The 27,709-nt window shown below is 46.8% G+C and overlaps 1 protein-coding gene across 1 annotated transcript in view; it reads left to right on the forward strand.

Annotated features, from left to right (window-relative positions):
• Positions 1–27,709, forward strand: part of LOC115469724 (disintegrin and metalloproteinase domain-containing protein 9-like) — a 581,856-nt gene that overhangs the window by 446,214 nt on the left and 107,933 nt on the right. Inside the window, 1 exon segment of the mRNA XM_030202512.1 lies at positions 1,778–1,870. Within this exon segment, the coding sequence (XP_030058372.1) occupies positions 1,778–1,870 (93 nt within the window).

A 27,709-nucleotide genomic window follows, 5' to 3' on the forward strand; every position in this document is an offset into this window, starting at 1 on the left:
CAATATAGGGGACAAATCTGGAGAATTAGTTTATTCCATCAAGTGTGCTTCTGATCAGTAATTTAAACTACTATAGGTTACTGTGGGGCTCATTTTCAAAGCACTTAGGGACCCTTTTGGTGCGTCAAACTGGCACTACTGCCTAGCTACCGCATGCCCCGAGCGGTAATTCCATTTTTGGCATGTGCCCAAAACAAGCAGTAGAAAATATTTTCTATTTTCTACCGTGGGGCCCTTACCAGGCGGTAATCAGCAGTTGGTGCGTGCTGCATGCTTACCACCCTGTTAGCGCATGAGACCTTACCACTAAGTCAATGGGTGGCATTAAGGTCTCAGGCTGAAAATAGACATGCACTGATTTTCATTTTGCTGCATGTCCATTTTCTGGCACATTAAAAAAAACAACCCTTTTTCCAGGCACACTCAGGAAATGGACCAGTGCAGGCTACTTTTGGGCACGCCATACTAAAAGGGCCCCTTAGAGTTACAAAGTTTCATATGCTACTATCAGGTGAATTTTCGAAAGAGAAGGGTGCCCATCTTCCGACACAAAGCGGGAGATGGGCGTCCTTCTCGCAAGGTCACCCAAATCGGCATAATCGAAAGCCGATTTTTGGGTGCCCTCAACTGCTTTTCGTCATGGGGATGACCAAAGTTCACGGGGGCATGTCGGCAGTGTAGCGAAGGCGAGACTGGGGCGTGATTAGGAGATGGGAGTCCTCGGCCGATAATGAAAAAAAGAAGGGCGTCCCTGACGAGCACTTGGACGACTTTACTTGGTCCATTTTTTTTCACGACCAAGCATCAAAAAGGTGCCCGAACTGACCAGATGACAGCCGGAGGGAACTGGGGATCACCTCCCCTTACTCCCCCAGTGGTCACCAACCCCCTCCCACCATAAAAAAAAGTCTAAAAATACTTTTTTGCCAGCCTCAAATGCCATACTCAGGTCCATCGCAGCAGTATACAGGTACCTGGAGCAGTTGTAGTGGGTGCAGTGTACTTCAGGCAGGCGAACCCAGGCCCATCCCCCCCACCTGTTACACTTGTGGTGGTAAATGTGAGCCCTCCAAAACCCACCCGAAATCCACTGTACCCACATGTAGGTGCCCCCCTTCATCCCTAAGGGCTATGGTAGTGTGTACAGTTGTGGGGGTGGGTTTGTTTGGGGGGATTTGGGGGCCTCAGCACACAAGTTAAGGGAGCTATGTACCTGGGAACAATTTTTGAAGTCCACTGCACTGCCCCCTAGGGTGCCCGGTTGGTGTCCTGGCATGTGAGGGGGACCAGTGCACTACAAATGCTGGCTCCTCCCATTACCAAAGGGCTTGGATTTGGTCATTTTTGAGATGGGCGTCCTCGGTTTCCAGTATCGCCAAAAACCGAGGACGACTATCTCAAAAACGAGCTAAGGATCACCATCTCTAAGGTTGACCTAAATTTCATGATTTGGGCGTCCCCAACCTTATTATCGAAATGAAAGATAGACGTCCATCTTGTTTCGATAATACAGGTTGCCCCGCCCCTTTACGGGGCCGTCCTGCGAGTACGCCCTCATGAAAACTTGGGCGCCCCATTCGATTATGTCCCTCTATGGGGGTCTTTTACTAAAAGTTAGCTCGAGCTATCAGCAGCAAGTCTAAGTGCTTTGAAAATACGCCTCCATGTATCCATATTGCAATGAAACTTTGATCTATTGTTCATGTTAAAGCATGTGTGACTTAATACCTTGGGTTACCATTTATTTAAACATCCTTCCTGAATTTTTCATTCTTAGGAATGTAAAAGAAATCCATGCTGTACATTTGGGACGTGTCAACTAACAGAAGGTTCTGTGTGTGCTCATGGACTGTGTTGTCTAAATTGCAAGGTAATATTACTGAATGTTTTATTGTTCTAGTAGCAAAGTTAAGTCTTTTGTATGTATAAGTGGTCTTTTAGGGACCCTACTACATATGGAGTGGCATTTTAGAAAGAACATTCAAATCAGCATTTAGATAACCAAGTCAGGGCATCTGAAGTACTAGCATCTTAGAACTGGATCTGACAATTTTGAGCCAGTTCTAAAATACATGGTGAAATGGCATTCATATGCTGATGAGATGCAATATAGACATCCGTTTTACAAAATAGACCTTGAATATATCAACGGGTCAACACAAGAATGTAAACATCTCTGTAGCAGCAAATGAACATTGATGTTATGAAATGGCAAACAGAGGTTATATGCTGGAATTTATAAGTTTAGGTTAGCCATTTTAGGAATATAGATGCATATTTTTCCTGAAGCTGTTGCAGAGCCCAGTATCCCTTTCCATTTTCACTTTTTTTTTTTTTTGGGGGGGGGGTAGGGGTAGGGGAGAGAGGGGTGGAGAGAGGGAGGTGGACACTAACCACTGGTGATTGAAGGAGGTGACCTTTCCTAATCTGTCCAGTGGTGTGCTGCACCCAGAGCAGTTTTCTGGAACCTGGACATCCCAGATAGCAAGTCTAATTCCTGATGTCCATTTTTTTTAGATATAGACTTTCATTCCAGTTCTGAAAGGGGAATAAATGTTTATTTTGGGGGCTTGCCCTTTTCTTGCCCAAGAGCACACCTCTTACCACTTGGATGTTCTTTAGTTTTAGATAGCCATATCCCAGATTTATAAAAGCAGAATGTAGATGTCTGTGCATGGCAGAGGTCTAAATGTTGGTTTATGAACATCCAAAATGTGAATGGTGCTTCTAAAACAAGCACTATATTCAAGTCTGAAAAGTCAGTATAATCTAATTTGTAATTTATTTCATAATTTTGGAAGTCCAAATAATAACCAGCAGGCCAATGAAAAATCTGTATAAATATAGATGTTGAAAAAACAAGCAAAATTAAAAAACAAACAAAGCAAACTGAGGGCTAATCTCCTAAATTTAGGTTCCTGAAAAATCATCCTAATTTAGGAGCTTAAAAGTTATGCTTATAAATTTAGACCTGCTGAAAATCAGTGCTAAGTTCCTAATTTTTTTCCCCATCTTAAATCCTCCTTTGTTGCCACCCCGCTTCTTATGCTCCTGAATTTAGGAGCTTAGTGAATTTTGAGTATAAATTTAGGCACTCAACCATAGTAAATTTTTAATGAGGCCAATTTAGGAACTTAACTGTCAAAGGGTCCTTTTTACTAGACTGTATTAAATGCTAACACACATTTAACATGGGGTAAAAGGCTTATTGCAATACACATTAAAGGATTTTGTGGTAATTTGCCTATCAGCGTAAGCTATTTGTGCATTATTTAGTTTAAAACTTTTTGTGAGAAGGGGTATGTCATGGGCAGGGAATGGGCATGCAAACGTTATCCAGCTAGTGTGTTCACATTAGCATATACTAACTGGGTAATGCTGACTTAACATGGGAGCACTTAGCACCTCCTAAATAGGAGGCAGTAAGTGATCCTGTGTAAATTTTATTGCAAGTCCTAAGTACTATGGCCTCAATACTTCTGCATTAAAAATGAGAGCAGTATGCGGGAAAGTCCTGCATCAGCACATGCTAAGCCCAGATTTTGCTGTGTCTTAGTAAAAGGGCCCCAAAGTTAGGAGCATAAATTTTTTCAATAGTGGGTCCTCAGTACTTTATCTATATTACTATAAATATCCATACATGTGCCAATGAACATGTATACATATAAACTTGAATCCAAAGATAACCACCCACAAGGATGGAGGTGCACAAGTTTCCTATGTCAAAGGATGCAGAAGCCAAAAGTAGGAAGAGTGGCTGTTCTCAAAAAACGGAGGAGACGTAATGATGGGAACAAACTCTTTATTGCAAAAAAATGACTCAACACAGCAGCCGTGTTTCGGCGCGAAAAGCGCCTTTCTCAGGAGTCTACAAGACATACAATTATCAAAACATTCAAAGACAAAACCAAGAACATATAATAAAAAATCAAAATCAATGTAACAAAGTATAAACAGTTGAATATACATATCCAAAAATATATACATATATAAAGAAATTAGTAATCATGTAGTATTCAATCGGTTTTTCTGTGTATATATATATGTGTGTGTGTGTGTGTAAAATAATATATGGACACATATATGATAAATTATTGTGAATCTAAAAACAATTGTATAAAAAAGGTGCACTTATAAATCATACATATACATGAAAATGTAAAAAATACATACATATAAAAGAATATCTATAGATGATGTATATAAAACACAGATAATGAATAAGAAAATTATATATAAAAAATAAATGATGAATAACAATATATGACACATTTATGTTAAATTATTGAGAATTTAAAAAATGATCTAAAAAGTACACTAACAAATCATACTTATATATAAATCTGAAAAATGCATACATATAATATAATATCTATAGATAATGTATATAGAAAACAGATGAATGTATAAGAAAATTATATATTGAAACAAAATAGACAAACGCATTAAAAATGGTGTAGTATATTTAAATAAATAAATAAATCTATAGAGTGTGTTATAGTATCCTGCTTATTTTCGAAAGAGAAAAACGCCTATAGTGCGACCTAAATCGGGAGATAGACGTTTATCTCGCAAAGGCGCCCAAATCGGTATAATCGAAAGCCGATTTTGGGCGTTTCCAACTGCATTCCATCGCGGAAACGAATAAAGTTGGCGGGGGCGTGGTGGAGGCGGAACTGGGGCGTGGTTATCAGCCGAGGAGAGATGGGCGTCTTTAGCTGATAATACCGCGATTTTGGGTCACTTTTTTTGGACCCTTTTTTTTCACGAACAAGTCCCAAAAAAGTGCCCCAACTGCCCAGATGACCACTGGAGGGAATCGGGGATGACCTCCCCGGACTCCCCCAGTGGTCACTAACCCCCTCCCACCAAAAAAGCCCCACTTTACAAACTTTTTTTCCAGCCTGTATGCCAGCCTCAAATGCTGTACCCACCTCCATGACAGCAGAATGTGTTCGATCCTGTCACAGCCTTTCCCTGGGTCAGATGTGGCTCTCGGGTGCAGTACAGGGTCACATCAGCATTGCATTGTGGTGGGTGTAGAGTATTGGGCTCCGTGATTTCATTAGCTTGTGTTACAGTCTCACGATGTTGGTAGTTGGTAGGCTCTTCTCCCATGGTGCTTTTCCCCCTGCCTACTGGGTCAGAGTGTGCCCTGTTGTGTTTCCTGTTGTAGTCCATGCGGTAGTGGCCATTTTTGTAAGCCAGTTTTAGTTCCCTTTCCTGTGTTAGCCACGTTACATAACTTAGTTCTTCCCTTGAATGTGGCTGAAAGAGGGCCCGCCCGATCCAGCTTGTTCCAGTCCGTCTGCTCCAGCTTGTTCCAGTCCGCTTGATCCAGCTCTGCTCTATTCTGCTCCAAACCATTCCAGCTTGTTCCAGTCCTGCTGCTGTGCTCTCCACCGCACTCACCTGTTCCTGCCTACCGAACTGCTAGCCAATCGACCTGCCTACCCGCTACCCAATCACCTGTTCCTGCCTGCTAGCCAGTCAACCTGCCTACTCACCAACCACCTGCCCACCAACAACCTGCCACTTTGCCAGCCCTTCACCCTCCTGACTGCTCACCCTGAAACCTGCTTGCCCCCAGTCCATCTTCCTACCAGCTCATCACCCTCCTGCCCAACTGCTCACCTGCCTGCCTGTCTCCCAGTCCATCTTTCTGCCAGTTCATCACTCTCCTGCCCGACTGCTCACCTCAACCTGCTTGTCTCACAGCCCAGCTACCTGCCCCCGCTAACACCTCAGTTACTACTTATGGCCCCCATTCACATTCTATTCCTTGCCCTATCCCTCCCTAATATTTACCCCCTCTCACCGCAGTATACCACACGCACTCACTGCCCAGCCATGTCTCTCTCCTCCTACTCACCACTGCAATACCCTACCTACCCCTGTCCCCCACCACCTCACCATCCCTAATGTCCTCCTCCTCCTTCCTAGCTCTCAACCTTCAACACCTCTTTCCTGCCATGAACCCTTCCCCATTCCTCCTAAGCGCATCCCGTCTTCGTCGCCCTACCTCCCCCACCCTTCTCCGCTCTCCCTTGCTCCTCCTCCTGCTATCCGCGAGAGACATCAACCCCAACCCAGGTCCCCCACACCTGTCCTCGTCTCATCTTTGCAAACGTTTCCGCAATATCTCCAATCTCATCTACATTCCCCTCCTCCCCCCTCCTCCCTCCCCTTCTCGTGTGCCCTGTGGAATGCCCACTCAGTCTGCAACAAACTCTCCTTCACCCATGATCTCTTCATCTCCCACTCCCTTCAACTGCTCGCCCTAACCGAAACCTGGCTCACCCCTGACGACTCTGCCTCAGTCGCGGCCCTATGCCACGGAGGTTATCTTTTCTCCCATTCGCCCCGCCCAGTTGGCCGCGGTGGCGGTGTTGGTCTATTACTTTCGTCCTCCTGCAGTTTTCAACCTCTCCTCCTACCACAGTCTCAATGCTTCTCATCCTTTGAAGTCCACTCCATCCGTCTATTCTACCCGCTGCCACTCAGGGTTGCAGTCATTTACCGCCCCCCTGATAAGTCCCTCCCTTCCTTCCTTACTGACTTTGATGCCTGGCTCTCCGTTTTTCTTGAGCCCTCATCCCCATCCCTCATTCTTGGTGGCTTCAACATACACATTGATAACCCATCCAACTCATACGCTTCTCAATTCCTCACTCTAACCGCCTCCTTCAACCTCCAGGTGAGCTCCACCACCCCTACTCACCAATCTGGTCACTGTCTTGATCTCGTCCTGTCTTATACCTGCTCACCATCCAATTTCTGTACATCAGCTCTTCCTCTCTCTGACCATCACCTGATCACATTCACACTTCATCACCCTCCCCCTCAGTCCCGCCCAACTCTAACCACCACTTCCAGGAATCTCCAGGCTGTGGACCCCCCCCCCCCCACCTTATCCTCTATTATCTCTGATCTCCTCCCTTCCATCATGTCCTCCGAATCTGTTGACAAGGCTGTCTCCACTTACAATGCCACTCTCTCCTCGGCCCTAGACACCCTTGCACCATCCATCTCCCGTCCCACAAGGCGTACTAATCCCCGGCCCTGGCTGACCCCCTGCACCCGATACCTTCGCTCCTGCACCAGATCGGCTGAACGCCTATGGAGGAAATCTCGCACCCATACTGATTTCATTCACTACAAATTCATGCTATCCTCCTTCCAGTCCTCCCTATTCCTCGCCAAACAGGACTATTACACCCAATTGACCAATTCCCTCAGCTCTAACCCTCGTCGTCTCTTCGCCACCCTCAATTCCTTCCTCAAAGTGCCCTCCGCTCCCACCCCCCACCCCCCACTCTCTCCTCAATCACTGGCTGACTACTTCCGTGACAAGGTCCAGAAGATCAACCTTGAATTCACCACTAAACCTTCTCCTCCTCTTCAACCTATAACGCACTCCCTCAACCATCCTTCTCCTCTTTTCCTGATATCACCGAAGAGGAAACCGCCCATCTCCTCTCCTCCTCAAAATGCACCACCTGTTCCTCAGACCCCATCCCCACCAATTTACTTAACACCATCTCTCCTACTATCACCCCCCCCCCCCCCCCCCCCCCCATCTGTCATATCCTCAACCTCTCTCTTTCCACTGCAACTGTCCCGGACACCTTCAAGCATGCCGTAGTCACACCTCTCCTCAAAAAACCATCACTTGACCCTACCTGTCCCTCCAACTACCGCCCCATTTCCCTTCTACCTTTCCTCTCCAAGATACTGGAACGCGCTGTTCACAGCCGTTGCCTAGATTTTCTCTCCTTTCATGCCATCCTCGATCCGCTTCAATCCGGCTTTCGCCCCCTGCACTCGACAGAAACGGCATTATCTAAAGTCTGCAATGACCTGTTCCTCGCCAGATCCAAAGGTCACTACTCCATCCTCATCCTCCTCGACCTATCCGCCGCTTTTGACACTGTCAATCATAACTTACTTCTTGACACACTGTCCTCTATTGGATTCCAGGACTCTGTCCTCTCCTGGTTCTCCTCTTATCTCTCCCATCATACCTTCAGAGTACACTCTCATTGTTCGTCCTCCACCCCTATCCCGCACTCTGTTGGAGTCCCTCAGGGATCTGTCCTTGGACCCCTTCTTTTTTCAATCTACACCTCTTCCCTGGGATCCCTGATCTCATCTCATGGCTTCCACTATCATCTTTATGCTGACGACACCCAGCTTTATCTCTCCACACCAGACATCACTGCGGAAACACAGGCCGAAGTATCGGCCTGCTTATCCGACATTGCTGCCTGGATGTCCAACTGCCACCTGAAACTGAACATGGCCAAGACCGAACTTCTTGTCTTCCCACCCAAACCCACTTCTCCTCTTCCTCCACTCTCTATCTCAGTTGATAACACCCTCATCGTCCCCGTCTCATCTGCCCGCAACCTCGGTGTCATCTTCGACTCCTCCCTCTCCTTCTCTGCGCATATCCAGCAGATAGCCAAGACCTGTTGCTTCTTCCTCTATAACATTAGCAAAATTCGCCCTTTCCTCTCTGAGCACATCACCCAAACTCTCATCCACTCTCTCATTACCTCTCGCCTTGACTACTGCAACCTACTCCTCACTGGCCTCCCACTCAGCCATCTATCCCCCCTTCAGTCCATTCAGAACTCTGCTGCACGTCTTATCTTCCGCCTGGACAGATATACTCACATCACTGCTCTCCTCAAGTCACTTCACTGGCTTCCGATCAGGTACCGCATACAGTTCAAGCTTCTCCTACTAACCTACAAATGCACTCGATCCGCAGCCCCTCCTTACCTCTCTACTCTCATCTCCCCTTACATTCCTACCCGTAACCTCCGCTCTCAAGACAAATCCCTCCTTTCAGTACCCTTCTCCACCACTGCCAACTCCAGGCTCCGCCCTTTCTGCCTCGCCTCACCCCATACGTGGAACAAACTCCCTGAGCCCATACACCAGGCCCCCTCCCTGCCCATCTTCAAATCATTGCTCAAAGCCCACCTCTTCAATGTCGCCTTCGGCACCTAACCACCACACCTCTACTCAAGAAATCTAGACTGCATCAACTTGACATTTCGTCCTTTAGATTGTAAGCTCCTCTGAGAAGGGACCGTCCTTCTTTGTTGATTTGTACAGCGCTGCGTAAGCCTAGTAGCGCTCTAGAAATGTTAAGTAGTAGTAGTAGTATTGTACAGCATTCTGCCACCTCTGACCTACTGCTCATCTCAGTACCAGGGAGACTCGTTGCCAGTGGGGCACAACCTCTGATCTGCAGTTAACTGTGAGTAAACGCGGTTATTCCAATAAAGGACGTTTTCGGAGAGATTAGTCTTCAGGTGTCAACTGGTGTGCCAATGTTATACAGCAGCAACAAGTCCTAGAGGCCTGCGTGTATGCAGGTCCCTGGAGCACTTTTAGTGGTTACTGCAGTGCTCTTCAGCCAGGTGGCCCCAGGCCCATCCCCCCCCCCCCCCCCACCTGTAACACTTGTGTTGGTAAATGGGAGGCCTCCAAAACCCACTGTACCCAAATGTAGGTGCCCCCTTCACCCCTAAGAGCAGTGTTGTACATTTGTGGGTAGTGAGTTTTGGGGGAGGGGGGTTGGGAGCTCAGCACCCGTGGTAAGGGAGCTATGCATGTGGGAGCTTTTTCTGAAGTCCACCGCACTGACCTAGGGTGCCCAGTTGGTGTCCTGGCATATCAGGGGGGCCAGTGTACTACTAATCGTGGCCCCTCTCACGACCAAATGGCTCGGATTAGGACGTTTTTGAGCTGGGCGTTTGATTTTTTTAACGATAATGGAAACTAAAAACGCCCAACTCAAAAACGTCCATTTTTTCGAAAATACGGTTCGGCCCGCCCCTTCACGGACCCGTTCTCGGAGATAAACGCCCATGGAGATAGGCGTTTCTGTTCGATTATGCCCTTCCACATCTACTGACCTTATGATATGCAGCTGTTTTTTTTAAAAAGGTTGTCTTTATTAAATCAATACACACAACAAAATAAATATAATCCTATGAATGGAAAAGAAGAAAACTCACTCATTATAGATACCTAATGGGATTACACGAGGCAAAAAATGGAATAAATGGAGTATAAATAGGGAGAAAAAGGGTCGCCAAAATACATGCAACCCCCTGAAAAATTTATAAACAACTAAATCTAAAAATTGTAAAATAAAAATAAACAGGATTAGAGGTCATGCCCATATAATGCGCTGTCATAAGATTATAAATTAGTGATCCTCTGAAATTAAGAGCTACGAAATTATAAGATGCGGTATAACTGAAAATGCAACCTAAATCTAATCATAATTCTGTTCTAATTTAAAGAGCACACCAAACAAGTATGTGTATGTATAAATAAATAAATAAATATATGAGAGACCTTTGAACATCATAAGTCTAATCTTAAATACAAATCCTAAATATTATGTTTGTAAACTATCTTGACTTCATGTGTATCCCTTATATGAACTGTAAGAATCTTCCACGTGTGTAAGTCATTGTAAATAAAATGTCAGTGTAATAAAATGATAAAAGGATAAAAAATGGCCGTTGAATGCCCCTTTTATTAATCCGTGAAGGTATTATATCATATCAATCTAAGTTAAAAGATAGGGTATTACGACATTAATACCCACGGAGATAATCTTTTCAACAGAAGAAGAAACATTCATGATTTTAAAATATGAAGGGTGCTGATGGACAAGTTGAGCTTCTACTACTACTACTACTACTTATCATTTCTATAGCGCTACAAGGCATACGCAGTGCTGTACACCATACACAAAGACAATCCCTGCTCAAAGAGCTTACAATCTAGATAAGACAGGTAAACAGAACAATTTAGGGTAAGGGAATAAAGAGGTGAGGATAAAGGACAGGGCAAGTGAGTTAGGAGTCAAAAGCAGTGGTAAAGAGGTGGGTTTTGAGTCTGGACTTGAAAACGGCCAAAGACGGGGCTAGACGTACAAGCTCGGGAAGACTATTCCAGGCGTGAGGTGCAGCGAGATAAAAGGAACGGAGTCTTGAATTAGCAGTAGAGGAGAAAGGGACAGATAAGAGAGATTTATCTACAGAACGGAGTACTCTAGCGGGGACGTAGGGGGAGACAAGAGTGGAAAGGTACTGGGGAGCGGCAGAATGAATGCACTTATAGGTCAATAGGAGAAGTTTGAATTGAATACGGAAACGGATAGGGAGCCAATGAAGTGACTTAAGGAGAGGGCTAATGTGGGCATAGCGACTTTGGCGGAAAATGAGTCGCATCAGAGTTTTGGATTGATTGAAGAGGAGAGAGATGGCTAAGAGGGAGGCCGGTGAGAAGTAGGTTACAATAATCAAGACGAGAGGTGATAAGAGTGTGGATAAGGGTTCTGGTAGAGTGCTCAGAGATGAAGGGACGGATTTTACTGATATTATAGAGAAAGAAACGACAGGTTTTGGCAATCTGCTGAATGTGAGCAGAGAAGGAGAGAGTGGAGTCAAAGATGACCCCAAGGTTACGAGCTGATGAGACAGGGAGAATGAGTGCGCCATCCACCGAAATAGAGAAAGGGGGGAGAGGAGAGGTAGATTTTGGGGGAAAGATGAGAAGCTCGGTTTTGGCCATGTTAAGTTTGAGATGTCGTTGAGACATCCAGGCAGTGATATCAGATAGGCAGGCTGAGACACTGGTCTGGATGCTGGTTGAGATTTCGGAAGTAGAGAAGTAGATTTGGGAGTCATCAGCATAGAGATGGTATTGAAAGCCATGGGATGATATCAGAGAGCCAAGGGAAGAAGTATAGATGGAGAACAGGAGAGGACCGAGAACAGAACCCTGAGGTACACCGATTGATAGAGGGATAGAAGTGGAAGAGGGTCCACCAGAGTGTACACTAAAGGTGCGAAGGTTCTGTGAAAGACAATACTATTTATACCGACACATATTTCCTGATGAACAAGTTTAGCTTTTGTATACGACCCCTTTTAGTCCCATTTTTAAATCCAACCATACCAATGATCAGCACCCTTCATATTGCAGCGGGCCTGTACGATGGACGTCCTTTGGCAGTTCTGTGAGAAACACATCCTTGTTACTATATTTTGCACTTATGAATGTTCCTTATATTTCCTGTATCTGGATGTCTGCAACTACATGCACTGTACCTGCAGAACATTTCATCATAACAGAGTAGTCCTCCGCACGCACCCTAAGCTCTTGTCGAAGGTGGTGTTGGAGTTCCATCTGAACCAGTCAATTGTCTTGACAACATTTTTCCCCGTCCACATTCCCGCCCTGGTGGGGACAAGTTGCACACCTTGGACTGTAAGAGAACATTGGCCTTTTACGACAAAGCCCTATAGATAGTCCGCCCAGTTGTTTATTTCTTTTGATCCCAACCGGAGGGGAGTCGCCATCGGAAAATGCACCATCTCCAATTGGCCAGCAGATTGCGTTTCTTTCACTTATGCCCAAGCTGGGCTGACTCTAGAGGGCCATGTCACGGCTCATAATGTCAGAGCCATGGCTGCGTCAGTGGCTCACTTAAAGTTAGCTTCAATTGAAGAGGTTTGCAAGGCTGCAACGTGGTCATCTGTCCACACATTCACATCTCACTACTGTCTTCAGCAGGATACCCGACGCAACAGTCGGTTTGGGCAGTTGGTACTGCAGAATCTGTTCAGGGTTTAGAATCCAACTCCACCCTCCTAGGCTCATTTTTCTTCTGTTCCAGGCTCCACTCTCACTTAGTTGTATTTCTTTTCAGGTCAATCTCTGTTATGTCTTCGCTGTTGTGAGGCCCAATTGACCAACGTTTATTATTTTGAGTGAGCCTGGGGGCTAGGGATACCCCATGCATAAGAATTTTGAACCTGCTTGGCCTCGGAGAAAGCGAAGATACATACCTGTAGCAGGTATTCTCCGAGGACAGCAGGCTCAATATTCTTACAACCCTCCATCCTCCCTGTTGGAGTTGTTTCACTTATATTGCTTTTGCTTTTTATTAAACTGATCACTGCACGTGCATGCACAAGGAGCTTTTGAAGTTTTTCTTCCGTCTCCTGGGCCATCGCGGACGACGACCCATGCATAAGAATATTGAGCCTGCTGTCCTCGGAGAATACCTGCTACAGGTATGTATCTTCATTTTATTTAATAATGCAAATTTCATGTTCAGTTTTTATGTGGCTAATAGGCAACTAGTAAGTCATAACACCTCTGTCCCAGATCAAGTCCTGAGGTTACAACTACCCTTCCATGAGTGTGGCTGTAACTTCCAACTAACCTCCTCTGAGATGAATGAGATGACATGCCTCACTTCTGTATCCCTCTTTCTGGAGTGGATACTGTTTCATGGTATTCTTGCCTGATGTCCTGATCTTAGTGGATGTCATAGCATGATTTGAAAGTAATGTAAAGAAATAGTGCTTTCATCCCCCCCCCCCTCCTCCTCCCCACCCTAAAAAAAATGGTCATCCAACCATAGTCACAACTCAAAATGTTAACATGCTGCTGAGGAATGAGTGTTCCCTGCCAACACATCTTTAAGTATCATCTTTTTTATTGACTTTTGAACAATGACATAACTATATTGTCCATTACAAATCAGCACATGTAATGACCGATACAGAAATATTGGTAATTATATAAGAAAATGATCTGAACAAAGTCTGGTTATCAAAAGGCTTCACAAAATTCCAATAATGTATCCCAAACTTTTAATAGTTCTAACAACCCTGGCACTCTACCATTATTCATTGATATATAAAAGAATCTTTAAATTAGAGCATAATGGCTAGTATCATAACCTCAAGTCTAACAATTCTTATCATAAAATTCCCATAACATATACTAGAAACAACCATCCATAAATCTTGTTATGTACTATCTATACCTTGTATATTCATACTCCAAGAGCACTAGCTCTCTACCTTTATCAAACTCACACACACATTGGTCATTGTAGCCACCTCCTTCCCTCCCCCCTTCCTTCCTCTTTCAATAAACTTCAACCCTTAGAACTACTAGCCCTAACTACATTGTTGATTATTAAACCCCATATTGGTGTGAACTCCGCTCAATTCCCAACCCCTCACCTAATCTGCCCTCCCAAACTCCCTAATCCACCCACCACTCTCCCATTTAAAACCCATCCCTCCCCCCCCCATACCCGATACCTACACATAGTCAGAGGATTATAACGCTGTTTGATTCATTAGAAGACTGCAAACTCTCAAGGAATAAAGACATTATATATGGTTCCCAAATAGACCAAAATGTCTTCCTTCGTTTTGGGGTTAGACGTGCATCTCTAGCTTCCATAAGAGCTAAGTTATGAAGAGCATTCCGCCAAGACCAAAAGTCGGGCACCATGCTCTGATTCCAGCATTGCATGATGCATTTTTCCCCCACCACTCCTGCTTTATATATGAAAATACGTTCATGTGACAAAAGCGAATCTGCACATCCCACCCACCAAATAGAATTCCAATCGGTGAAATATTCACTCATTTATGCAATAAATGCTCCCAATATCTAATCAGACGCAACCAAAACTGTTGCATCTTTGGGCAATACCACAGCGCATGCGCCAAAGTAGCATCAAGATTTCCACACTTAGCACAATTCTTTACATCTAGATACCTCGCATAAAACGCCTGTTGGGGGGAAAAGTACGACCTAGTCACTATTCGAAATTGACACTCTGTATTGTGTACTATACAGGCAGCATGGAATCAGCTGAAGAAAATGTAAAATGTCCTCATCATTCAGAGGGTACCCTAACTCTGCTCTCCATCGAAGCGTCACTGTATTAAAATCCTTTCTGGGATGTGGGAACCTAGTGACCTATATAAAGAGGCTACTAAAATGTAGGACTGACTCACTGGTCTAAAGAATGCCTCTAGTTTCGTAAACCATTCTCTGGTACACACTGCCAGTAACGGTTTTACATAATGGCAAGCCTGCACATAATTATAAAAATTTAATGGGTGTGTCTGGAGATGTTCCATCAAGTTGTCAAAAGTTTTCAATGACCCATCCTCCCTCAATAAATCCGCAACATAAGATACCCCTTTGGAAGCCCATTTATGAAATATCCCTATGACCTGTCCTGGGCCGAACTCTAGATTCCCCACTAGTGGCAAAAAATCCGTACATTGTGGATTCACTTTAAAGATACTTTGACAAATAGTTCCACGCATATCTCATTGAATGTAGCAAGACATGCTTTTTCAGTTTGGGAGGTAATCTTTGTTGCTTCACGTGTAAAAGATAGTGAGGGTGAAGCGGTGAAAACAATTCCCTTTCTAAAGTCCAATTGGTATAATGTTCCTTTCCTAAGATCCAATCTGCCAAATGTCGAATCAAACATGCCATATTATATACCTTTATATTAGGCAATCCTAATCCTCCTGCCCTCCAGGACCCAAACAAATATTCCAACAGAATTTTGGGCTTCCTTCCTGCCCAACAAAAATATGTAAGTAATCTTCGAATTTGGCACAGGTCTTTTTTCAACAAACAGAGAGGTAAGTGTCTTAACACATATGACCAGCGGGGGAAATATAATCATACTAAACAAATTTATTTTGCCACTAACTACTACTACTACTACTACTTAACATTTCTAGAGCGCTACTAGGGTTACGCAGCGCTGTACAAATTAACAAATGAGGACAGTCCCTGCTCAGAAGAGCTTACAATCTAAAGAAGCGAGAGTGGTAGCGTATGCCAAATATCAAACTGCTGTTTGGTAGTTCTTATCAAATAATCCACATTTATTCTATATAGATTCCTGAGATTACTAGGCAACCGGATACTCAGATATCGAAAGGCCCCCGATGCCCACTTTAGGGGATACTCTCCCGCCCAACTAGTGCAAACTTCTGGACTAGTCGGCAATCCCTCCGACTTGTGCACGTTAAATCGAAATCCCGAGAATGAACCATAGTCTCTGAAGCTCTCCAACAGGGTTGACAGGGACCTCTGTGGCCTAGACAAATGCACTAGCAAATCATCTGCAAAAGCTGAAACCTTAAACTCATAGTTGCCTAGCTTAATACCTGTAATGTCAGAATTATGCAAGATTTCTCATATCAAGGGATCTAAGGTAAGAGCAAATAACAAAGGGGACAATGGGCACCCCTGTTGCGTACCTCTCAGTATGGGAAATTCTGCAGCTAACAATCCGTTAACCATAACTCTGGCCATTGGTTTTGCGTATAACGTCTGAACGGCCTGTGCAAAAAAAAACCTTGATACCATACTTTCATAACATTGCAAACAAAAAGTTCCAAATGACCCTATCAAATGCCTTTTCCACATTTTTTGGTCTTTCTCCATTGTGGCCAATAAAGTCCTAATATTCTTAACCACCTGCCTCCCACATATAAATCCTACCTGCAGCTCCGCAATCACCGACGGCAGCACTCGAGCCAAACGATTTGCCAGAATCCCAGCTAACAACTTTGCTTCATATCTGATCAAAGAGATTGTCCTATAAGACTCAGGAAATCCAGGATCTTTTCCCGGTTTGAGAAACACTACAATCTCTGCCATGTTCAATGAATCAGGCAATCGCTGACTCTCTACTGCTCCATTGAACAGCCGAGCCAGAACGGTTTGAATATCAGATAATAATAATTTATAAAATACAGCTCTATAACCATCTGGACCCGGAGCCTTATAGAGCACAATCTGACCCACTGCCCATGTAACTTCATCAATTCCTATAGGTGCATTAAGGCCCATAGCTTGATTATCAGAGATCCTAGGTAAGTGTAGACTATGTAAATAGATGTCCGGATCCATTTCCTGTGCCAAATCAGAACTATATAAGGATTGATAATAAGTATGAAATACCTGAGCAATGTCCTCCTCAGTATTGACCATACGCCTGACGTATTATGAACAGCTAACACTCACTTAGAACCCCTATTTTGATGAACCAAATGCACCAACAATTTACCTGCTTTATTGCCATGCTTATAAAGTTGATATTGATAGTATAAAGCCGATTTTTTGGCTCTCTGATGAAGCAGTTCATTAAGGGAACTCTGGGCCACCAGAAATCTGTCTGTATTTTCAGCAGAGGAAACCCTCCCATATTGCCGCCGGTAAAAGCCCACTTGTTTCTCCAACAGCAGAATAGCCGCATCTCTTTGTCTTTTCTTCCGTGCACTATAAGCAGTAATTTTCAAAGCACTTAGCCTCCCAAAGTTCCATAGAAACCTATGGAACTTAGCCTCCCAAAGTGCTTTGAAAATATGCCTCTCCAATATCTCCTCTTAAGACCGCTTTAGCTGTTTCCCAAAACAATACTATATCATCCTTATGTTGAGCATTAAACTCCTTATAATCCTGCCATCTAGCTTTTAAATAGGCCCCAAAGTTATCATGTTATAAATCCATGAGGAATCTCCAATGTCAACAAGAAGATTTCACAATCCCGCTTCCCACATATAGGGGCATGATCCAAGATAGCTGAAGGTCCAATTGAAGCCGAGCGCACTTTGGAAAATAGGATTTCTCCTATCAAGATGTAATCTATACGAGATTGTGACTGATGTGCTCTTGACAAATGGGTATAATCTTTCTCACCCGGATGTAAAACGTACCAAACATCTACCAAGCCTAATGTGTTACAAATCAGTGGTATCCCCTTGGTACAATCATACTTAGCTCCCTGCTTCAGACAGGATTTATCCATAATAGGATCCGCCACTATGTTAAAATCTCCTCCATTTATCATTGAGGTTCCCACATATGGGTGTAACTTATGAATAATTTGACTAAAGAATTTTTTATCATAGACATTAGGAGGATATATGTTACACAATAGGATTGGAATTCCATCAAGAACTAGTTGTGCTATAACATATCATCCCTCCGGGTCTACCTCTACCGATTTTTTTTTTCTCAACATGCAGATGTTTATGAACTAAAATAAGAACCCCAGCCGTCTTACCTTTTGCTGGAGCTTCAACATAATCCCCCACCCACCAAGTACGTAATTTACTATGCTCCTGCGAGGTAAGATGTGTTTCTTGTAACATTGCTATAGTGGCCCCTTTGCGATGTAAACTATGGAGGATTTTTTTCCTCTTTATTGGGGACTTAATACCTTCCACATTCCAGGAGTATATCCTCCAATCTTTCATGTAATATCCAACAGAGACATTCCCCTGTCAAATTTAGTCTTTCTCCAAACTCGGGTGTATTGTCCCAGCCTCCAACACATCCAACTAGAGCACCTCCCCTCCCTCAATATTCACCAATCTCCTTTATATCACTATAATCCTCTCAGCTCGGTGTATCTTCTTTCATGTAGGAAATTCTATCCCACCCTCCCCCCATATCTACCTCTACCATTCCCTCCTATCCCTCCCTTGTGTCCCCAAACCTAACCCCAGTAACTTCCCACTGACAGTCACGTTTAATCACCCCTCCCCCCCCCGATTCAAGTATGAATATATCTAGTTCAGCCACATTACTTCAAGCTTGCCCTTATAAAAGGCATCATTATGATGAGTAGAACTCAGCATTATTCATCCCTTCCATAAGTCACCCTCCATCCTACATTGCACCCATCCTGACCATTCATACTATTCCATTTTACGTAGAGCAATCTTACACAACCCACCACCATAGCTCCCAATCCTTAACACCAAAAAAAAACAAAAAACCCATAATCTGTCATCTGTAGACATAGTCCCCAAAACTACTTCTAGAGCATCAGTAGTCTTATTTATATTACACATTTTCATTTATTAACATTGTAAAATACCATCCCAAGTCATCCATAAACAAACAAACAAACAAACATTATTTGTGGTTTAGTATTTACTGAAATCAAAAAGTATTCATATCCTTCTGCCCATACCAGGATACAGCTCCTCACCACTGACACAAGATGAGTATTTATCTTCATCATTATAACCATTTGAGTTCTGAATCTATATTAACAGATATTACCATTAATGTTTAGGAAGACAGAGAAAAAGAAAGGGGAAAAAAAACCCACCCACCCTCCTTGAAGGTAGAATTTTATAGACATCAGTTGCTGCTGTTCTCCCACAGATCATCCTTGGTCCATAACTCGTTACAGAATCACTCCCCAAACTTATATACAATAATGCTTTACCCAAGTTGACAGTGGGAAAAGTATAATAAAGTTAGTTATCTCCTCATTCATTTCAAACTTACTTAAACCCATATATGGATCTACTCTTGACAAATATAGTAGTGAAAAATACTACAACGGTCCATCATAGAAGTATACACAGTGAATCTTATCACTGCTTTGAGTAATCCTGAACCGTTATTCATTCACCTTCCACGGCTGGGATACGTTGATACGTCACCCAGGCTGTTCTGCCACTGTAGTTGACTGTGGTAAAGATGCCAGATAAGCCATTGCCTCCTCTGTCTTTGTGAACATACTGGTTTTATTCCCATGAGTGATTCTGAGTCTCACTGGATATAGTAATGCAAAAGTAATCCGTCGTTCAATCAGAGAAGCACACACTGAGGAAAAGGATTTCCTTTGTTGCTGAACCTGCACTGAGTAATCTTGAAAACAGAGAATCTTTCAATTTCAATGTTGTAAAGCCATCCCTCCTCGGGGATAGTACGCAAAATCAGCATTTTGTGGGAATAGTTCAAGACCTTCAAAATCACCACTCTCGGTTTACTCCCCGATGTCCCCGTAGGCCCCAACCTGTGAGCCCGCTCAATACGGATATTATTCAATTGCTGTTCAAGCTTCAGGGCCGATGGGATCAATGCTTCCAAGAACTTAACCAAATCCAAGGTACTCTGATTCTTCCAAGCCCACCAATCGCAAATTATTGCGCCTCGAATGGTTTCAAGGTCATCCACCTTACTCACAAGCCCAGCGACTGTTTTCTTTAATCTCTCTCTCTCCGCAGTCATACCACGTACCTCATCCTCCCGCCCCGATGTTCTATTCAGACACTCGTCGCTCCAAATTAATACTGTCTAATCACTTATGCACTTCCTCAGTTTGATCATGCAGCTGTTGTAGCTTAGAATCCAAAGCCGCTTCTACTGCCACCTTAACCTCCGCCACCAACTTCAAGGTCCACACACCATTTTGCTGGGGACTCGCAGCACCATGTGCGTCCTCCATTTTAGGCTCCGTCAATCTCTGCCTCTCTCGCTCTCGCTTCGGCGGCTTTGCGGTCATAATTCTTCACTCTGCTCAATTTTATTCACCACCAATCCAATCTCTTTATCCCAGGAGACTGATTGTTCAAATATGCTGCCAAATAAGCCGATAATGCTTGAATCGGCGGGGAAAATCACGGGAGCTACTCTCTGATGCGTCTGCTCCCGACCATGGCGATCACGCGACTCCCCTGCCAACACATCTTATAGTGTACTCCTTTTTCAGACCAGCTTCCAGGGTTCCCTGTCATGTCATCTCATGCATCTCACACCCCATGTGTATAGCCCAGGGCTCACCACTGACCCCACCTTTCCCCATTCCTGCCTCATGCCAGCCAGCTCCTGCACTATGCAAGCCATGTTGAATGTGCTGATCTCAAGGACAATCCTTTTACATACACAGGGCGCCAGCAGGAGGAGGAGGCAGGACTGCCTGCAGCTGTGGTGGAGGAGGAGCAGGAGAAGCAGGCGACAGAAGAAGGACCAGACCCCTGGCATGATATGCCTCCCCTTGAGGAGGAGGGCCCACCACCAACAGCCCTCTCCACGCCATCCCCAGCACCAGCACCAGCACTGCACCTCCTGCAGCAACTGGTGCATAGCCAAAACCAGTTGCTCCAGGAGGTATCGGCGATGAGGCACGCTAACGAGCAGCACTTCTGGGCACAGAGGCGGCTCATGGTGCTGCTTGTTAGCCTGCTGCAAAAGACCATGCAGGGAGGAGGACATAGCCTCCCTTGAGAGACTTTTGAAAAAAAATAAACACAAATTGTAAATAGTTCTATTTTTTTTTGTTTTGTTAAATACTCATTTCATATTTTTGCTATAACAGGGTGTGTGTGTCTACTTTGTGCACTACATATTATCAAATGCTGGGGTTGATGTGAGAGGAGGCAGCAATCTGGGTTGCATGACAGGTGAACTGTGACAGAGAAACATTGGTACATATGTGTCATAAGTGTGGCCATACAGAAGGTCACCTGTTCCTTCCAAACTGCATGGCTGCATTTCTGTTGAGGAACAGAAATGCCCATTCAGCCGCCCCCCCCCCCCCCCCCCCACAGCACAGAGTTGTGTAAATAATAGTTCTCTGAGGACAAGCAGGCTGCTTGTTCTCACTGATGGGTGACGTCTACGGCAGCCCCTCCAATCGGAAACTTCACTAGCAAAGGCCTTTGCTAGTCCTCGCGCGCCCATGCGCACCGCGCATGCGCGGCCGTCTTCCCGCCCGAACCGGCTCGTGTTCGTCAGTCTTCTTTTGTCCGCGCTCGGTACGGTCGTGTTTTCGCCGTGTCGCGCCCTGGAAAGTCGACCTCGCGCGTCGTTCTTACTTCGTGTTAAAAAAAAAAAAAAAACTCTGTGTGGAAGGAGACTCTTCGGTCTTTTTTCCTTCCGATATTTCCAGTTTTTCGCCCCGGTAAGTTTTCTTTCGTCGTCGGGGTAGGCCGCTTTTAGGCCTCGGGTCGAAGTTTTCTTCCCCTTGTTTTTGTGGTGCCTTTTCCGCCATTTCGACTTTTGATCTCGCCGGCGTGATTTTTCCGCCCATGACATCGAAGTCTCCCAGCGGCTTCAAGAAGTGCACCCAGTGCGCCCGGGTCATCTCGCTCACTGATAGGCACGCGTCGTGTCTTCAGTGCTTGGGGGCTGGGCACCGCCCGCAGGTCTGTAGTCTTTGTTCCCTTTTACAAAAGCGGACTCAGGTAGCGAGATTGGCCCAGTGGAACGTTTTGTTCTCGGGCTCTTCGTCGGCATCGGCACCGGGAGGATCCAGTGCATCGACATCGTCAGCGCCCGGACCTTCATCTTCGCCCCTGACTGCATCGAGTGTATCGAGGCATCGACCCTCTGCATCGGGGCGACATCGGAGGGCTGCGTCGGTGACATCGAGACCTCCTCTTTTGCTGATGTCGTCGGACAGTGGTGCTTCGTCTGGAGCGCAGATGAGGGCTGTCCATTCCCCTGCTGGTGGCGGTGAGCCTTCGGGTGGGTCTCCTCCTGCCCTGAGGGCTCCCGCGGTACAGCCCCCCCGAGACCGACCTCCTTCGGCCTCGGCCCCGAGGAAGCGACGGCTGGATTCGACGTCCTCCTCGTTGGTGCCGGGAAGCTCCGGTGACATGCTTCGCTCCAAAAAATCGAAGAAGCATCGTCACCGGTCTCCTTCCCGTGTCGGCACCGAGAGCTCTGGGTCGCCGAGGGAGTCGGCACCCAGTAGGCATCGGCACCGAGAGGACCGCTCACCCTCTGTTCAGGAGGTGTCGATGCGCTCCACTCTGGACAGCCCGGAACAGCCTCCACGCCCGAAACAGGTTTTGACATCGACTCCTGCATCGACATCGATGTCTTTCTCCACAGCCGCTCTGCACGAGAGCCTCCGGGCCGTTCTCCCAGAGATCCTGGGGGAGCTGTTGCGCCCTACCCCTCCGGTACCGGGGGTGCTTGCGCCTCCGGTACCGTCGAGCAAGGCGCCGGCTGGCCCCATGCCCGAGGTGAGGCTTTCCGCATCGGTACCGCGTGCGGTACCGACTGCGGTCGCCTCCCAGGAAGGCTCTCCGACTACGTCGGCGGAGGGAGCTTCGCCGATGCGGGCGAGAGAGTCTACCTCTCGACGCTCCCATCATGGACGTGGCTCCACGGAGTCGAGTCGGGCACGGTTGCAGACACAGGTCCATGAACTTGTGTCTGACACCGAGGGTGAGGCCTCTTGGGAAGAGGAAGGAGACATCAGATATTTCTCTGACGAGGAGTCTGAGGGTCTTCCTTCCGATCCCATTCCCTCTCCTGAAAGACAGCTTTCTCCTCCCGAGAGTCTGTCTTTCGCTTCCTTTGTCCGGGAGATGTCTACGGCCATCCCCTTCCCGGTGGTTGTGGAGGACGAGCCCAGGGCTGAAATGTTTGAGCTCCTGGACTATCCTTCTCCACCTAAGGAAGCGCCCACAGTACCCATGCATCATGTCCTAAAAAAGACATTGCTGGCGAACTGGACCAAGCCTCTAACTAACCCCCACATTCCCAAGAAGATCGAGTCCCAGTACCGGATCCATGGGGACCCAGAGCTGATGCGCACTCAGTTGCCTCACGACTCTGGAGTTGTGGATTTGGCCCTAAAGAAAGCTAAGAGTTCTAGGGAGCATGCTTCGGCGCCCCCGGGCAAAGACTCTAGAACCTTAGACTCCTTTGGGAGGAAGGCCTACCATTCTTCAATGCTCGTGGCCAAAATTCAGTCGTACCAGCTCTACACGAGCATCCACATGCGGAACAATGTGCGGCAGTTGGCGGGCTTGGTGGACAAGCTCCCCCCTGAGCAAGCCAAGCCTTTTCAGGAGGTGGTCAGGCAGCTGAAGGCGTGCAGAAAATTCCTGGCCAGAGGGGTGTATGACACCTTTGATGTTGCGTCCAGGGCCACTGCCCAAGGTGTGGTGATGCGCAGACTCTCATGGCTGCGTGCCTCCGACCTGGAGAATAGAATCCAGCAGCGGATTGCGGACTCGCCTTGCCGTGCGGATAATATTTTTGGAGAGAAGGTTGAGCAGGTGGTAGAGCAGCTCCACCAGCGGGACACCGCATTCGACAAGTTCTCCCGCCGGCAGCCTTCAGCATCTACCTCTACAGGTAGAAGATTTTTCGGGGGAAGGAAAACTGTTCCCTACTCTTCTGGCAAGCGTAGGTACAATCCTCCTTCTCGACAGCCTGTGGCCCAGGCTAAGCCCCAGCGCACTCGCTCTCGTCAGCAGCGTGCGCCTCAGCAAGGCCCATCGGCTCCCCAGCAAAAGCAAGGGACGAGCTTTTGACTGGCTCCAGCAGAGCATAGCCGACATCCAAGTATCAGTGCCGGGCGACCTACCAGTCGGGGGGAGGTTGAAAGCTTTTCACCAAAGGTGGCCTCTCATAACCTCCGATCAGTGGGTTCTCCAAATAGTCCGGCAAGGATACACCCTCAATTTGGCTTCAAAACCTCCAAATTGTCCACCGGGAGCTCAATCCTACAGCTTCCAGCACAAGCAGGTACTTGCAGAGGAACTCTCCGCCCTTCTCAGCGCCAATGCGGTCGAGCCCGTGCCATCCGGGCAAGAAGGGCTGGGATTCTATTCCAGGTACTTCCTTGTGGAAAAGAAAACAGGGGGGATGCGTCCCATCTAGACCTAAGGGCCCTGAACAAATATCTGGTCAAAGAAAAGTTCAGGATGCTTTCCCTGGGCACCCTTCTACCCATGATTCAGCAAAACGATTGGCTATGCTCTCTGGACTTGAAGGACGCCTACACGCACATCCCGATTCTGCCAGCTCACAGACAGTATCTGCGATTTCAGCTGGGCACACGTCACTTCCAGTACTGCGTGCTACCCTTTGGGCTCGCTTCTGCGCCCAGAGTGTTCACGAAGTGCTTGGCTGTAGTAGCAGCGGCACTTCGCAGACTGGGGGTACACGTGTTCCCATATCTCGACGATTGGCTGGTGAAGAACACGTCCGAGGCAGGAGCCCTGCAGTCCATGCAGATGACTATTCGCCTCCTGGAGCTACTGGGGTTTGTGATAAATTATCCAAAGTCCCATCTTCTCCCAGTGCAGAAACTTGAATTCATAGGAGCTCTGCTGGATTCTCGGATGGCTCGCGCCTATCTTCCAGAGGCGAGAGCCAACAACTTGTTGTCCCTCGTCTCGCGGGTGCGAGCGTCCCAGCAGATCACAGCTCGGCAGATGTTGAGATTGCTGGGCCACATGGCCTCCACAGTTCATGTGACTCCCATGGCCCGCCTTCACATGAGATCTGCTCAATGGACCCTAGCTTCCCAGTGGTTTCAGGCTGCTGGGGATCTAGAAGACGTGATCCACCTGCCCACGAGTTTTCTCGAATCCCTGTATTGGTGGACGATTTGGTCCAATTTGACTCTGGGACGTCCTTTCCAAATTCCTCAGCCACAAAAGGTGCTGACCACGGATGCGTCTCTCCTGGGATAGGGAGCTCATGTCGATGGGCTTCACACCCAAGGAAGCTGGTCCCTCCAGGAACGCGATCTGCAGATCAATCTTCTGGAGTTACGAGCGATCTGGAACGCTCTGAAGGCTTTCAGAGATCGGCTGTCCCACCAAATTATCCAAATTCAGACAGACAACCAGGTTGCCATGTATTACGTCAACAAGCAGGGGGGCACCGGATCTCGCCCCCTGTGTCAGGAAGCCGTCAGCATGTGGCTCTGGGCTCGCCGTCAGGGCATGGTGCTCCAAGCCACATACCTGGCAGGCGTAAACAATAGTCTGGCCGACAGGTTGAGCAGGATTATGCAACCTCACGAGTGGTCGCTCAATTCCCGAGTGGTGCGCCAGATCTTCCAAGCGTGGGGCACCCCCTTGGTAGATCTCTTCGCATCTCAAGCCATCCACAAGGTCCCTCAGTTCTGTTCCAGGCTTCAGGCCCACGGCAGACTGGCATCGGATGCCTTCCTCCTGGACTGGGGGGAGGGTCTGCTGTATGCTTATCCTCCCATACCTCTGGTGGGGAAGACTTTGTTGAAACTCAAGCAAGACCGAGGCACCATGATTCTGATTGCTCCTTTTTGGCCGCGTCAGATCTGGTTCCCTCTTCTTCTGGAGTTGTCCTCCGAAGAACCGTGGAGATTGGAGTGTTTTCCAACCCTCATCACACAGGACAAAGGGGTGCTTCTGCATCCCAACCTCCGGTCCCTGGCTCTCACGGCCTGGATGTTGAGAGCGTAGACTTTGCCTCTTTGGGTCTGTCAGAGGGTGTCTCCCGCATCTTGCTTGCTTCCAGGAAAGATTCCACTAAAAGGAGTTACTTCTTTCTGTGGAGGAGGTTTGCCGTCTGGTGTGACAGCAAGGCCCTAGATCCTCGCTCTTGTCCTACACAGACCCTGCTTGAATACCTTATACACTTGTCTGAGTCTGGTCTCAAGACCAACTCTGTAAGGGTTCACCTTAGTGCAATCAGTGCATACCATTACCGTGTGGAAGGTAAGCCGATCTCAGGACAGCCTTTAGTTGTTCGCTTCATGAGAGGTTTGCTTTTGTCAAAGCCCCCTGTCAAGCCTCCTACAGTGTCATGGGATCTCAATGTCGTTCTCACCCAGCTGATGAAACCTCCTTTTGAGCCACTGAATTCCTGCCATCTGAAGTACTTGACCTGGAAGGTCATTTTCTTGGTGGCAGTTACTTCAGCTCGTAGAGTCAGTGAGCTTCAGGCCCTGGTAGCCCAGGCCCCTTACACCAAATTTCATCATAACAGAGTAGTCCTCCGCACTCACCCTAAGTTCTTGCCAAAGGTTGTGTCGGAGTTCCATCTGAACCAGTCAATTGTCTTGCCAACATTCTTTCCCCGTCCTCATTCCTGCCCTGCTGAACGTCAGCTGCACACATTGGACTGCAAGAGAGCATTGGCCTTCTATCTGGAGCGGACACAGCCCAACAGACAGTCCGCCCAATTGTTTGTTTCTTTTGATCCCAACAGAAGGGGAGTGGCTGTGGGGAAACGCACCATATCCAATTGGCTAGCAGATTGCATTTCCTTCACTTACGCCCAGGCTGGGCTGGCTCTTGAGGGTCATGTCACGGCTCATAATGTTAGAGCCATGGCTGCGTCGGTAGCCCACTTGAAGTCAGCCACTATTGAAGAGATTTGCAAAGCTGCGACGTGGTCATCTGTCCACACATTCACATCTCATTACTGCCTGCAGCAGGATACCCGACGCGACAGTCGGTTCGGGCAGTCAGTGCATCACAACCTGTTCGGGCTTTAGGATCCAACTCCACCCCCCCGAGGGCCCTGTTTGTTCTGTTCCAGGCTGCACTCTCAGTTAGTTGGTAATTTTTTTAGGTCAATCTCAGTTATGTCCTCGCCGTTGCGAGGCCCAATTGACCATGGTTGTTGTTTTGAGTGAGCCTGGGGGCTAGGGATACCCCATCAGTGAGAACAAGCAGCCTGCTTGTCCTCGGAGAAAGCGAATGCTACATACCTGTAGAAGGTATTCTCCGAGGACAGCAGGTTGATTGTTCTCACAAACCCGCCCGCCTCCCCTTTGGAGTTGTGTCTTCCCTTGCTTTGTCTTGCTACATATGGGACTGACGAACACGAGCCGGTTCGGGCAGGAAGACGGCCGCGCATGCGCGGTGCGCATGGGCGCGCGAGGACTAGCAAAGGCCTTTGCTAGTGAAGTTTCCGATTGGAGGGGCTGCCGTGGACGTCACCCATCAGTGAGAACAATCAGCCTGCTGTCCTCGGAGAATACCTTCTACAGGTATGTAGCATTCGCTGTATGTTGTCTAGCACTAGTGATCTGCGAAGCACAAACTTGCAGATAACCATAGGTAGTGCATAGACTATGTTTGCTCTCTGATCAGCAGACACCCTTACCCACAACCAAACCACATTGGTGAGGGCCAGGAAGGAGCTACAAACAGCTGGGTCATCTTTGTCACATTGAATGTATCGGCAATGGTATATAGTGCTGAGGATAAAAGGGAAAACAGTATAAAAGGGAAAACAGTAAAAGCATTAGATGGTTGTTTAGTTCATCACAATTGCAATA

Source organism: Microcaecilia unicolor, chromosome 4 (genome assembly GCF_901765095.1).
Source record: "Microcaecilia unicolor chromosome 4, aMicUni1.1, whole genome shotgun sequence".
Classification (NCBI taxonomy): Eukaryota; Metazoa; Chordata; class Amphibia; order Gymnophiona; family Siphonopidae; genus Microcaecilia; species Microcaecilia unicolor.